The 15,659-nt window shown below is 34.2% G+C and overlaps 1 protein-coding gene across 11 annotated transcripts in view; it reads right to left on the bottom strand.

Moving 5' to 3' along the window:
* Positions 1–15,659, bottom strand: part of DLG2 (discs large MAGUK scaffold protein 2) — a 2,039,030-nt gene that overhangs the window by 964,120 nt on the left and 1,059,251 nt on the right. For 8 of the 11 annotated variants that reach the window (XR_005020917.1, XM_036860586.1, XM_036860590.1 and 5 more), the window contains one exon: positions 14,001–14,042. The exons of the other annotated variants lie outside the window; for them this stretch is intronic. Coding sequence is in view for 7 of the 8 variants with exons in the window: in XM_036860586.1 (XP_036716481.1) it covers positions 14,001–14,042 (42 nt within the window). In the remaining variant the exon portion in view is untranslated. The remainder of the gene's footprint in view (positions 1–14,000; positions 14,043–15,659) is intronic. 11 annotated transcript variants of the gene reach the window in all.

The raw sequence follows: 15,659 nt of genomic DNA, 5'->3' as shown, positions 1-15,659 counted from the left end.
CCAGGGAACTTGCAGATACCTCTAAGACAAAGGAAGCATTTGCTTTAGCATTTAGCATACCCCCTTCTTTCATTTTACTTTCTATTTCTCCCCTTGTCTCATTATAATTTTTTAAAATTTATTTATTTTATTTATTTATTTTTGGCTGCACTGGGTCTTTGTTGCTGTGAGCGGGCTTTCTCTAGTCGTGGTGAGCGGGGGCTACTCTTCGTTGCAGTGTGCAGGCTTCTCATTGCGGTGGCTTCTCTTGTTGCAGAGCACGGGCCCTAGGCGCACGGGCTTCAGCAGTCGTGGTGAGCGGGGGCTACTCTTCGTTGCAGTGTGCAGGCTTCTCATTGCGGTGGCTTCTCTTGTTGCAGAGCACGGGCCCTAGGCGCACGGGCTTCAGCAGTTGTGGCTCGCGGGCTCTAGAGCACAGGCTCAGTAGCTGTGGCGCACGGGCTTAGTTGCTCCGCGGCATGTGGGATCTTCCCGGACCAGGGCTGGAACCCGTGTCCCCTGCATTGGCAGGCGGATTCCTAACCACTGCACCACCAGGGAAGCCCCTCATTATAATTTTAAGTATTCTTATTTTATAGTCTCTTATGAAATTTTCACTAATGAATTTCTTAGAGATTTTATATATATATATATATAGATATCTATCTATCTATCTATCTATCTATATATATTTCTTAGAGATTTAATATAATTTGTTGATTATTCCTCATGGTCAATAGTGTCCACATGAGGGTTCTTTGTAAGCTCCTCTAAAGCAGAGGATTTTTTTTAAAGGAAATGTTGACATTTTCTATTTCAGTGTATTCTAGGAGGTTTAACCTGTGCCTTGGGGATTTCTACATCCATATAAAAAGTGAAAGGGGTAATGGTGTGTTAATTTTTAGATCTGTTCAAGTTGTGATGGCTCTGGAAAAGATAGGAGTATATATGTCAAGTAAGCAAAGTAATGAAAAAAAAAACCCTGCCTCCATTCATTCATTTATTCAATACTTTTGAGGGTTACTATGCACCCACCATATTTCTAAGGAATGGGAATATAACAATGAACTAAACAAGACAACAATCCCTACCTCATGTTTACATTTTAGTGTAGGGAGGAAATAATAAGAAAGATAAATAGCAACACATATCATCTATTAAATATTGATACAAGCTAAAGAAAAAATAGAACAGATAAATGGAATAAAAAGTGTTAGAGTGGTTAAATTTTTTGATAGGCTGATTGAGGTAAACCTCATTGAAAAAGTCACTCTTGAGTAGAGATCTTAAGGAAATGAGAGTAAGCTAGAAGGATACATGGGAAATGAATATTCTATGCGAAATACTATGGCTGGCTTGTCTGATGACAGTAAGGAGGTCAGAGTAGCTGAAGCAGAGTAAGAAGAAAGACAGTATAAAATAAGATCAGAAGGGTAGAGAGGTGAGTGAAGGGAGAATGTGGAAAGTAGAACTTGTAAGCCTCATAAGCTATTGTGGGCACGTTGGCTTTTGCTGTGAATGAGGTTGGGAGCAATTTCAGAGTAGTAACACGATATGAATAATGTTTTAATAAGGTCATTCTTGCTGCTGTCTTGAAAATTTTGACTGTAGGGGGTCAAGGCTGGAAGCAGAGATAGTAATTAAGAAAGTATTGCAATGATCAAGTTTAAAGGTAATGGTAGCTTGGACAAAACTAATGCACATGGAAATAAAAAACAATGGTTGGGTTCTGAACATATTTTTAAGATAGTGGATGTGGGTATGAGAGAAAGAGAGGAGCAAGGATGACTCCAGACCTATTGACATGAGCAACTAGAAGGCTACATTTACCACCAGCTGAAATGAATTTTGTAGATAGAGTAGGTTTCTCAGGAAAAATAAGAAGTTTGGTTCTGGACATGTTAATTTTGAGACATTTTTAGACATGGAGACATCAAGGGAACTGCTGGATATACAGGTCTAGCATTTCAAAGAAGATACTGGCATATAGCTGGTATACAAAGCCATGATCACTAGCTGAGTTAGTGGAAAAGCTCAAAACCAAGTCCTTGAGCACTGAAACATTTACAGTGGTCTATTTAATATATAGTTTCCTTACTGAATGGTGAATTCTGTGAAAACAAGGGACAAAGTGAAAGTAAAACAAGAAAGTGGTGAATTTATGCAACAGAAGTGATTAGAATGAATTTCTACCAGATTTAAAATGGGTAGGAAAAGTAGTAAAGCTAGGAGAGAGGTGATAACCAGAAAAAAGATAAGATCAATGAATATAAGATAAGGTAGGGGTCAAAAGATCATTGGAGTCAAGGTACATACAGATATCTAAGGCTTGTATTGGATTTTATATGGTTAAAATGTTTATCAAATTTAACATCAAGTATTTAATATGAGTCAAACAATTACTTATTTTATTCAATCTTAAAAGAATTCTATGAGGTGGCTCCAGTCTACACATAAGTAGACTCAGAGAAGTTAAGGAACTTGCTGGAGGTCACTCAACTAACAGTGGCAGTGTGTGAATCCAGCCAAGGTCTGCCTCAGAATCCCCTCTCCTGACTACAGATGGGGGCAGGGTGCCTGTCCTTTGGTACCAGTCCTCTTTCCCTGGGGCAGGGACTTCAGCTCCTATGAGCATGTTAGCTGTGTGAGGGATCAGAAAACCCTCTTCTTATTCTCTGTGTTCATATCCCTTGATGTCTTTGGTGAAGTATTCAGTGAAGTCTTTGTGAAAGTTCCATTCTGTCTCACAGGAGTTGAAAAGAGTTAAAGAGAGGTTTTATTCATGATAGGGAGAAATCATGCCAGGAAGCAGTTCTACCCTGGGTTCTGCCAAAGGAAAGAGAATTCAGGGGAACTGAGCTAGGGCATGGATCCAGTGCCCCATCTTCATAGTCTCATAAAAGTACTAGTAAAGTAGATGATTAGCTAATTAGCAGTTGGAATTGCAGAGCTGAAGATCCAGAGGAAGACGATAACTAGAGGCATAAATTTGGGAGCTATCCTCATGGTGAAGATAGAGGAAATAGATATGTTCTTACAGCCAACTGAACTCAGGAAAATGTCCAGCCAGTGAGAGAGATAAGTGTGCAAATGTAGAATGGAATAATCACTTTGGGGATGGAAAATAGTATAACCACTCTGGAAAAGTTTGGCAGTTTCTTAAAAAGTTAAACGTGTATCTACAACATGTCCCAGCAATTCTACTCCTAGGCATTTACCCAACATAAATGAAAACATATGTTCATTTAAAGATAGTGTATAGAGTTCACAACAGTTTTATTTGTAATAGCCAAAAACTGGGAAAAAAACCACAAATGTCCATCAACAGATGAATAAACAAACTGTATTATATTCATACAATGAAATACTACTCAGCAATAAAAAGGAATGCTATTGGTATGAGCAAAAGCATGGACAAATCCCAGAATAATCAGGCTAAGTGAAATAAGCCAGACTAAAAGAGCACATACCATATGATTCCATCATGGTTCCATTTATATAAAATGCTAGAAGATGTAAACAAATCTTTAGTGACACAGAGCATATCAGTTGTTGACTGGTACTGGACAGGGTGAGAGGAGGGAAGGTTTATGAAAAAACACAAGCAAACTTTAGGGGATGGTAGACGTGTTCACTATCTTGATTATGGTGATGGATCTACAGATGGAGACATATGTCAAAATCTATCAAATTATACACTTTAAACATGTGGTTTATCATATGTCATTATACCTCAATAAAGTTGTTAAAACAAGACATAAAAGGATGCTTGTCATCTAAATCTTGAATGTATTTGGTTTTCTTAAAATGGGAGGGGTTTAAAACAGACAAAATGACTTCATAAAAAAGAAGTATGAAATAATGAAGAAAAGAAGCAGAAACTAGGACAATTTAGCCAAAACTTCTATTTTTTTTTAATTCTATCTCTATCTAACTTCTGTTCTTCTCTTCCCTCTCACCTACAGCAATTTTCCTAATGAAATTTCACACCTGTCCATTTCTGACACCATTTAACATTTTAGGAACAGTGAAAGTATTTTGGCTATATGTTTCTGTCTGGCCTGCATTACAAGTGGATCAATAAAGAATTTAAGAAAACCCAATTAATCTGTTTTTCTTTTCCATTTTATCTAGTTTGGTTTTGGTATAGAAACAGACTTAACCATGGTACTTAATTTTGACTTCAGAAATTGATTTTGACTCTATTTTTCGCTGTTGCTTAGGAAACAAAGTTTCCAAAGTCTATAAACTAGTAATCTCAGCAATCTTTGACAGACGAACTACTCCAAGAGATCTTGGGAATACTTTGTGCTCCCTTTCTTTGTCCAAAGGCAAGGAAATTATTTGCAATTGTTTTCCCAATTTGGAAGGAATAAAAAGAAAATGTCACTAAGGATCATGCATGCAACAGTACATACTAGAACCTCATTCCATTTTCCATTGAGCATTTAAAAGGGCATATTTGAAAATATGTTCAAGGGCTTAACAGCGAATCTAAATTAGGACTCCACATCCAGGAACATTTGGGAATTTAACTGCATCATGTTGGAAAGTCTTCCCTGATGGGGAAGGGCTTCTTCAGATTCAGGTATGTGGGCCAAAATGATCAATTTGTTTCCAGTTGGCACAGCTCAAATTACATTCTTGACTCAGTAACGCTGAGCTCTTTCCAGCACATCCATTAAGGGAACTTGGCTCACATTGAGGATGTCTGTAAGACCTAATGTCTATGAGAGCGACCATAACCATCACCAAGGGAGTATGGAACACTGGGTTCTGAGCAGCAGGGCCTTTACCTCAACACTGTAACTTTGCATGAAAAGCCTGCTGAGCAATCCCATGCCAGATATCTCTGGGCATTTGGATAGGACAAATTCAAACTCCCTCAGCTCATTCACGGAAGCTCCATGGACACATTTTAAATAATTTTATTTAGAAACATGAATAAGTAGTTATCCACCAGAAATAAAGAATACATAGCAAGTAGTTAGTTATGCAAGGAAATAATGTATTAGAATCAAGTAGGCTTGACCCAGACATGTTTTCACCCTAAAAAGGCATCAGTGTATGGTGCTTTTTTCTAGCAATGTTCTAAGAGTCTAGCTCATGTAATTCACATAATGATGATAAATAATACTTATCAATTATTTGATATGTACAAGACTTTGTGCTAAGTGCTTTACATGCAGTTTATACCTCATCACAACTTTGCAAAGTCAGGTATAGATCTTCTATACCTTTCGGTATAGATCTTCTAATGGGTCACTGTTTTTCTGGTCCTTGTGCTTTAAATATACCAAGAGCACACCCTCCTCAGGTCTCATGACTTGCTCTAGCTTCCGCCTGGAATTCTCATTCTGAGATAGCCATAGGATCACTCCCTCGCCTCCTTCAAGTCTTTGCTAAAATGACACTTTTCCAATGAAGCTTTTTTTTTGGTTGTTCCCTTTTTATTTTTCAAAACTAAATTTATCAGCACTTAACATCATTTTCTCTTATTTATATCCTCTCCCACCATCCTCATTAGAATGCAAGTTCTATGAAGGCAGGGAATTTTACCTTGTTTTATTTACTAGCTTGAATGATGCCTGGTCCATTATAGGTACTTATCAAATATTTGGAAGTGGTAAGTGGAAATGATGTGGTTTTAAGTAACAACCACTTGTTATCATAAATTAGGCTAAAAACAAACGCAAAATCTTTAAATAAATCCTTGTTCATTGTTTAAGGTTAACTACTAGTTGTGGTAATAAGCCATGTTCAGATAATTTCATCTAAACTTACTTTGCAAGACAAAAGGTTAAACAATTTAAGTGGGCAATACTTCTGAGTTTATTAGCAGGTATTAGGTGCAAAAATAGTATGTGACATCCTAGGCTTTGCTTTCCTGAAACTTCCAATCTCGGCAGAGAAAAAATAGAATCTGAAACAATTAGAAGACAATATATTAAATAGTTATTTCTCATTTATTCTATTTATTCATGTAACAAATTACTACCTTCGTGTGCAAGATATTCTGGGTGAGGTCCAGGAGGTATAGAAGTGAATAAGATATAGTTCCCGACTTCAAGGAGTTTACAGTCTGGTAGAAGAAGTAGGACTTACTACAAGATAAAACTTGCTCAATAAATAAAAACTTTATAAATGGAATAAAATGTGCTAAAATTGAATAAAAAGATAAAATACTTTGAGAGTTCATAAGATGGAGAAATTCCAAAGACAGTATATTATGAAGCACTAAACTGTAATCAAATGCCAAACTGTATGGTAGAGACAAAAAAATGCTATTGCCTATCACTCCTGCAATTGAAATACACCAGGGATTTTGGTAAGCTTTCATGCAAAAAATAACATATGCCAAGACTCATATTTCTCTTAGTTCCCTGTGAAAGGGCACTGAACATTAAACAGAATACAACACTGAATGATGTTTCCAGCTGTTTCTGAGAGCAATTTCATAACCTCAGTTTTGTTCTTCACTCTCAAGTTTTACAAACAAACTAAAAAGAAAGTCTAATATTAATTTTCCAAAGGTTAAATTTAAAATTAAATTCATGCAAAATTGATGAAATACAACAAAATCTCACAAACAAGTTGTCACATCACATGTGAAGTATTACCTTCCAAAAAAATAGAGACAAACAGAATGCCATCTATATTTCAACTATTTGTCTTATTTTTTCAGATGGTAAAAGTGCTGCTAATTATTGTAGAAAACCTAAAAATACACAACATAAAATAAAAGTAAAATTTACCTGTAATTCTGGTATCTACCTAGAAAATTGGTATATTTCCTTCTGTATATAGGTGCACATTTAGATGCAGATGTAGTGATAAATGTAGCTACTGGTGTGATTACTGATTATAATTTGCATAATGTTTTAGCCATTATAGTGAGAAATTGGACCACCATTCAATATGCTTCAAATACATGATTTCTTTTGGCTGCATGCTATTCCATTTCATGGATGTGCCCACTATTATAAACAATGCTATGATAAAATAAGTATACAAAAATGTTTATTTGCTTTTCTGATTATTTCCCTAGGATGAATTCCTAGAATAAGACTAAAATGGTGAAAGCATTTTGAGACTCTATAAAGTGTTGCCAAATTGCCTTCCAAAATGTTACATGATATAAATCCTGTCCAGCAGAATCATGGAGTGATCATCTTCCCACACTCTTGGCAACTGGAGCACTGCCATATTCTTTTTCTAATTTGATGCACATTCATATTTTTATTTATGTTTTTTTAAATATTGATTTAGAATGTTAAAAAACTTATTTGAATTTATCTTAATATTTGTTAATTGTCCAGGATGTTGCTGATTTTTATATTGATTTGTAAGAGCTCTTTACAGTTTACATATAACTGTTTTATTTGCGGCTTTGCAGCTTTTTATATTTTAAACGTAGTATTTTAAAATTCTTATGTAGTCACATCTATTTTTTTCTTGGTGAATTCTTCTATTGTATTTATGATTAGAAAATCTTTCTCAAAACTAAGACCAGTTAAATATGGATTTTTCATGGTTTTATTTTTACATTAGTCTATTAATATATATGTAATCACCTTGGTGTCTGATAGAAATAACTGATCATGTTTATTGAGTGAAGAGTATTTGCAAACAGTATACTAAATTATCTATATGAATTATCGCCTAGTTAATTCCCATAACCTCCTTATAACTATTACTTATATTAATAGTTATCGGCAATAGCTATTACTGTCCCTTTTTATATATGAGGAAACTAAAGTTCAGAGAGATCGATTTGCTTATCCAAGGTTACATGACTAAGTAAGTGTTGTAGCTGGTGTTTGAACTCTGTCAGCCCCTAGAGCCTGTTCTCTTAACTACTCTTTATACCAATATACAATGGCTCTAACTTTGTTTCTTAGGAAATTATCAGCTTTCTGAACACCAAGTTTTGAATACTCTATCTGTTCTTTCTTTGATTTGTATTCATTCCTTCATCCTATATGACATTATTGTTTACACTAAGCTCTATTTCACAGTTAGCCATTCTATTGAATTGGCCTGCAAGTTCTTGTGTCAGCATTGCACCATTTTTAAATTGTTACAGCTTTGTAATGCTTATTAATGTATGCTATTAATGCATATGTGCAGTAGAACAAATAGTGCATTCATTATTCTACCCTTTGACAACTAACATTATTCTTACCATCCATTTATTAGTCTAAGCAAACATAGAATCCTTCTGTTAGGTTTAAATACTTTATTATTTGGTCTAGGATGAATTGTATTAAATATTGAAAATTTTTAATTTTTTTTTCAATTTCACATTTCATATGCAGGAATATGGGTTAACATCATTTATTCAAATACCCTTTGACATCAATCAGTAAAATTGTATGGTTTTCTTCATCTATATCCTGCATAGATAGTACTAGAGTTATTCCTAGGTATGTTGTACTTTTTGCTGCTATTGTAAATGGAATATTTAAGACTATATTTTTTCTTTATTGGAGTAATTAGGGAAGCAACTGATTTTTTTTAATACCTGTCTTATATTAGGCGCATCTCGAGTTTTGGGGGAACAAAAGGAATTAATATTCTATTGGATATGTCTCATTCTGTTTCATGTTATATTTCAGTGCTCAGAAATTTCAAATAATGCTAAAGCATAACACTAACAACAATTATCTTTCTTTTCCCCCAACTTTAATGGGGATTCTTTTAGTCTTTCAACATTAAGTATGAAAAAGATTGTAAGTCTGGGATAGTTGTTATTTACAAAGTTAAATATGTAGCCTTTTATTTTTAGTTTTCTAAGAGCTTTTGTCAGGATGAGTGTTGAATTTTATCAAATGCCTTTAACATATATTAGAATGATACTTTTTTGTTTATTTAATTTTAGATGTTATGATTTATGATAATAGATTTCTAATTAAACCATATTTGCCTTCCAGGGATTCATTCTCACTTATCCTTCATAGATGATTCTTCAATTGATATTAATTTTTGCTGGATGTATTTTATTTAGAATCTATTCATTCTTACTTATTAATGAGAATAGGTCACAGTATTATTTTTATGCTTGTCTGTTTTGACATCCAGATAATATTAAATTTATAAAGTGAACAAATAAATTAACAAATGACAAATTATACTTGGAGGATGTACTAGATAAGCATTCCAAGAACAAAAACTTAATATTTATACAATATACAGAATTAACTTAGGTATCATATAGCTCTCAAATTAGTTCCCCTGGGGATGCCCTGTACTTTAGTTTTTCTATTAGGGAAAATGTCATTATATTCACTTAATAAATACATCCATGAAGTAGACCTTCTTAATGTTATTTACAACAAACATTAACAAATGAGTTTGGGCCTGTTATTTATCAAATATACATAACATTTAAGTTTTACAATAGCGTAATTCATTTATTTACTCATTTATTCAAGAAGTTTTATTGAGTATGTATTATGTACCAGCCACTTCTAGTGCTGATGGTACTGTGAGGAATAAGACAGGTGAGGTTCTGGCCTTGTAAAGGCCAGAACTTTGATATACATGAAGAATGTAAAGCTGATCAAGGAAAGCAATTTGCCCAAATCCATGTATGTTATAAATGAAGAAATTATTTTATTGTACTACCCTATAAGAGACTCAATGGAAAAATTTTCAAGAAGTAGCTTCCACATATGTGTAGTATTTTGCAATCAGTTTGACCTAACAGCAGAGAAATAGATAGGCTAACCCCTGGAAATTTCTTTAAGCTCTAATTCTGCAAGGTTGCAAACTCTCTCAATTCACTAAAACTCCATTGCCAGTAATATGAAAAATAGCAAAATTATAGCAATATTGACTTTAACTCCTCAAAGGCTAGGAGTTATAATTATTACTTGTTGAGCACATTCTCTTTCAGGCCCTATACTCTGGACTATACATGCATTCACTTTAGCATCCTGAAAGCATTTCAAGGTAGGTATTATTATTTCCATTTTAGGCTTGAGAAAATGGAGATTCAGAATTTAAAATAAATTGCCCAATGTCATACATGTAGCAAGTAAAGGATCTAGACCTCAACTCCAGGGCAGTCTCTCTTCTATGCCTTTCTCACATGTATGTCTCATTACTATATTAACTGCAAGAGTATTATGTGAAGAATAAGTGCTTCTAAAATTTTTAAATCTGAGTTATGCTTTTAGATACTTCTTTTAAAAAATGGCCATAAATGGGAAAAGTTTATTGGCCTGCCAATCAATCATAAATAGTCAACAGTCCAAAAATGATAAAGAAATTGATCAAGTATAATGGGCTCAATACTGTCATGACTTCATTGAAGCCTTGATAAAAGAATAAGTCTTGGATAAGAATTTAAAAGTTATTTAAGGAGTAAAGAACCTAAGGTTAAAAGTTAATTGACAGGGCTTTACCAGAATTCTATTGAATCTATCCATCCTGAAATATTCTTTTTGGAGTAGAGAAAGGTACCAGTTTATAACTTTTCTCTGATACGTGAAACAGTGAGTTCTGGTAGAGAAGCAACCACATTTATTTATTGTTGGGTTACTAGTACCTGGCACAATGCTTGCCACATAATAGCCATTCAGTAAATGCTTCGGTAGATGAATGAATGAGCCTCTGTAGCCCTAGAGAAGTCAGTGCAGATGATAGAAAGATACCAGAAAGACAGTCAGCAGATCCAGTTCCTTGGCCTGATTCTGCTACTAATAGTCACCAATGTTGAACAGAGTTTTAACTTCTTTATGCCTCAGTTTCTTCACCAGTGAAGTAAACAGACTGAGCTGAATGATCCCACAGCTCTTTATTAACTCTAAAATTCTATGATCTCCAATTAATAATATCAGCACTTTCTTACAGACTTCTTACCCATCAAAGAGGTGAAGCTCCCACTTATCAAAATGACTCCCAAGCAGTCAGGGACTCCAACCACAGATTAAACCACTTCCAGCCTTCCTGGAAGGGATTGCAAGAGGTCCTAGATCCCTGTTTTCCTCAGATACTCTCTTTAATAACTATAAAATAATATTTTTTAAAACTTTTTGCCCATGATTATTTAATAGTGCAAATAAATATATGCAAGAGCTGAAATTAATTGACAGGTATAATGACAGCTGTGTTTTTTGACATACATATAAATCTAATTTTCTAGAAAGCAGAAACATATTACTCAGCCTCTCCAATGTACTACTTGTCCAACAACTGAGAAATGACCCAATGTTAATGAGCGAATACAGTCATCCTTCTTGCACAAGCTATAAAGTCATGATTAATCATTTTTCTACACTTAGGGCAAAATATGTATTTGTATTTAGAGGGATGTCAGTTTGGTTCCACAGAAATAAGAATTACAAATGGCTTAATTATGTAATACTTTTTACTTTTTCTTTTCTTTAATGCTAAAGTGGAAATGACTACATCATCACCCACTAGGGATTCGAAATGCAAAATTTCAAAAAAGTGTCTTTACTTTGACTTCAGCTGAGCAGAACTGTTACTGTATTGTCCTGTTTAACAACTGGCCCCTATCTTTGTAGGAACAGTCACAGAATCTACAAAGAGTTCAGCAGCCCCACCCATAAAAATCACACACCTGATCGTTTTTGCTACGAAGAAAGAATATTGTACCAAATCCCAGCAACATAAGGGCTAACTCTGGGAACTGTCAGATGCATAAATGGGGGTAGGCATTTGTTATATAATGTCCCAATTTACTTTTATTGGTTACAAACCTTCAAAGAGATAGAATGTCAGAAGAGGAAAAAGACCAGAGATCTCTGAGCCAGCCCACTTGCCTTAGAGATGAAAGATCTAGGTCTCAGAGAGGTTCAGGTCTTGTCCAAGGTCACACCCAGGAGCCAAAACAGGTCACAGACTTTGCTCTCTACTTCCCAGTGCAATTTTCTTTTCTCTATTACCACACAGTCTCTGTTCCTTGGACAGAATCACATTATTACAGCATTCCTCATTGGATGCATCCTCTGAGAACACAGTTGCTCTGAATAAGGATAGCTCAGGAACAAGGGGTCAAGGTATGTCCCATTCTCTTCAGAAATTTCAGAGAAGTTTGAAGAGGAGGAGGAAGGGTACAAGAGAAAGAGGTGATAATTCAAGAGCTTGAGCTAAACTTATTCTGAATGAAATTAAAAATAGATATGGATTACAGGGGAAAATAAATACCAATCAATGCTATATCAGAAAATGTCTTCTACCAAAATAGATAAATGGATAAGACGTGAGATACACACACACACGTACACACACACACACACACACACACACACACACACACACACACACACACACACAAAATGGAATATTACTCAGCCATTAAAAATAAAACTTTGCCATTTGCAACAACATGGATGAATCTAGAGGATATTATGCTAAGTGATATAAGTCAGACAGAGAAAGACAAATACCATAAAATCTCACTTATATGTGGAAACTAAAAAGCAAAACAAACACACAAAAATAAACAAAATTAAAATGGAAAAAGGAAAACAGACTCATAGATACAGAGAACAAACAAGTTGTTGCCATAGAGGAGGGGGTAGAATGTTGGGGGAAATAGGTGAAGGGGATTAAGAGGTATAATTCTCCAGTTATAAAATAAATAAACCATGGGGATATAATATACAGCATAAGGAATATGGTCAATAATATTTTAATAACTTTGTATGGGGACAGATGATTACTAGACTTAGCATGATGATCATTTCATAACGTATGCAAATGTCAAATCACTATGTAGTACACCTGAATCTAACATAATATTGTACATCAACTATATTTCAATAAAAAATTCAAGATGATGTACAGAAAAGGGACTTGATGTCATAAGAGTGACTAACAATAAACAAATCTCACTTACAGACCCTACTAGATTTATGATCACTGCCAAAACTCACAGAACATTCCAGGTGGAATGTTGTTGTCTGTTGGCATGGCCTTATATCTAGAATATTGTAGTGAAGTTATTCCAAATAGGGCACCATCACACATCGATCCATTTTTATTACCACAGCCCCACAGCAGGATATGCTGCCTGCTTTGGTAACTCCGAGTTCTTTTGTACAACGAACTGTGATTACTTCATAAAGGTCAGTTCTCCCAAATCCCTGTAAACCATGGCACATCAACCCACCAAGATCATAGAAGCAATTAAAAGTGTTTAACCGGGAAGGTTGCCAGGACCAGATGGCTTCTGCCAGTGGGCTTTTGTTTTTGTTTTAAACTGCGCAGCACTAGGGAAACAGAATTTATTTGCCTCATATCTATTTTCTAGTGGTTTTTTTTCATATTTATAAAATAATGCATTCATCATAGGGGTTCTCATTACATGGACATTAGAATGTGGGTCATAAGAGACAATAATAGAGACTCTCTCCCCCTACCCCCCATGTCCATTACGGCTCAGATCAGCTCAAAGTTTGCCATATATACTCTAATAGTATGTATGCATATAAAATCCTACTTCTGGAAGTAAAGGGTTCCTCAAGAGCTTTTGGAATTAGACTATAGGATAATCCATATATTAGGAAAGGGGTCAGAAGACTTTTAACAAGATAATCATTTTGTGCTACAAAAACTACTCTGCACCCCTAATTTTTGTAGTTTACAACTACCAAACACCACCACTTATTATCGGTAAGATAACTATATCAGATAACTTATTTAACTGAGATAACGATGCTGCTTAGAAGCTTATTTAAATCATACAAACATAGGGTTGCCATGGATCAAATCCTGGCTCTAATTTTTTTTTCAATAAATTGACCTTGGGAAAACCATAATCTCTTCTGACCTTTGGAGACTATTATTATCCATAATTAAAACAGTATGATATTTGCACATTTACTTAAAGTACAAAAAAAAAAAGTTGAGAAAAAGACCCAAATATATACATTGAATTTGGTGTATGATAAAGTGACATCTCAAATCAGTGAGAAAAAAAATAAATTTTAAAATAGTATTGAGACAACTGGATAGTCACATGGAAAAAGAAAAAATTAGATCAGTACCTCACACTGTACACTAGAATGAATTCCAAATGGATCTGAGAGCTGGATGTAAAAAAGAAAAAAAAAAGAGGAAAACATGATTAATTCCTTAAAACATAAGAGAGGAGAAAGCTTCTGTAAATATAACCCAAAATCCATAAGCAGTAACATATGTACATACGTATGTATGTGTATATATATAATATGAGCAATAAAACCATATACATGTATATATTTACGTTTTTCAAAATATGAATAACAAACTGTAAAAATATACTTGCAACTTAGTTCACAGGCACAAAGATCTAATACTTTAACATAGAAAGAGCCTCTAGAAATCTGGAAGAAAAATACCAAAGGCCCAAGAGAACAGTGGACAGAAGACATGAACAGACTGCACCCAAAAAGAAAGACAAAAGGCCCTCAAACATATGAAAAAGCGCTTAACATCACTTATAAGAGAAGTAAAATTCTACTAAGATACTCTTTCCTATTATTTGATTGGCAAAAATTCCAAATAACAACTTAGTTGACAAAAGAAGCAGCGATTCTCATATGATTGCTAGTGGGAGTACAAACAACTTAACAACTTAGTTGACAAAAGAACTTAGCAACTTAGTTGATAACAACTTAGTTGACAAAAGAAGCAGCGATTCTCATATGATTGCTAGTGGGAGTACAAACCATTAGATCTCCTATGACAGTGCATTTGACAGTACCTAACAAAATTACATATGTGTTTTCCCTCCAATCCAGAAATCTCATTTCTAGGAAACTACACTACAATCATGCCTCTATAAATACCAAAGAGCATATCCACAAGGTTATTTGTGACAACATTGTATATAACAGCAAGACACGGAAGAATTTCAAATATCCAATCAACAGGGAATTTGTTGAATAAGCCATGGTCATCTACCCAATAAGGTGCTATGTGGTTATAAAAAAGAATGAAGAAGATCTCTGTAGACTGTTATGGAATAATTTTAAGTATACTTAATAAGTGAAATAGCAAGCAAGATGTTTTTATCTCATTAGAAAGGAAGAAAAGAATAAACACACACACACACACACACACACACACACACACACACACTTCATTACTTTTGTGGTAAAAGATGCCAAATGGTAAACAAAAAATAATAATAATTGGTAACAATGTAAGCCCACCAATGAAAATCATTTTGTCCAGGACAGAATCTTTTATTTTTAAACTTGCTTTATTACACATGTATATATGTTATTTTTAATATATAAAGATTTTTAGATATTCTTAAAAGCTTTTAAAGAATTGCTTTAGTGTGTGACTATTGTCCTCTGATAAGATAAAATTAGGCTTCAGTCAATACTTAAGTATTTCAAAAATTATGAATTATAATTATTTTAAGTAATCCATTTCCTTCTCAAAAGTATCCTGCTTGGACAATGAATTATATATGACTACACCTACAGGGGAATGGGAGAAATGGAAAAAATGGAAGCAATACCTCTCCGCTATATCTTTTACCACAGTTTTTACTTCTGAATCATGTAAATATACAAAATAAATAAAATTTAAGGGAAAGAAAACAATAAATTCTAACAATGCAAACAAATTCAAACAACCTAGCCTGTGTATCAGACTACTAATTTAATCCCAAAGAGAAAATAATTATTTCAAGTGACTTTTGAATACAGTTT

Source organism: Balaenoptera musculus, chromosome 8 (genome assembly GCF_009873245.2).
Source record: "Balaenoptera musculus isolate JJ_BM4_2016_0621 chromosome 8, mBalMus1.pri.v3, whole genome shotgun sequence".
In the NCBI taxonomy this organism is placed as follows: domain Eukaryota; kingdom Metazoa; phylum Chordata; class Mammalia; order Artiodactyla; family Balaenopteridae; genus Balaenoptera; species Balaenoptera musculus.
The sequence above is the reverse complement of the archived record's forward strand: the minus strand, read 5'-3'. Positions and strand labels throughout refer to the sequence as shown.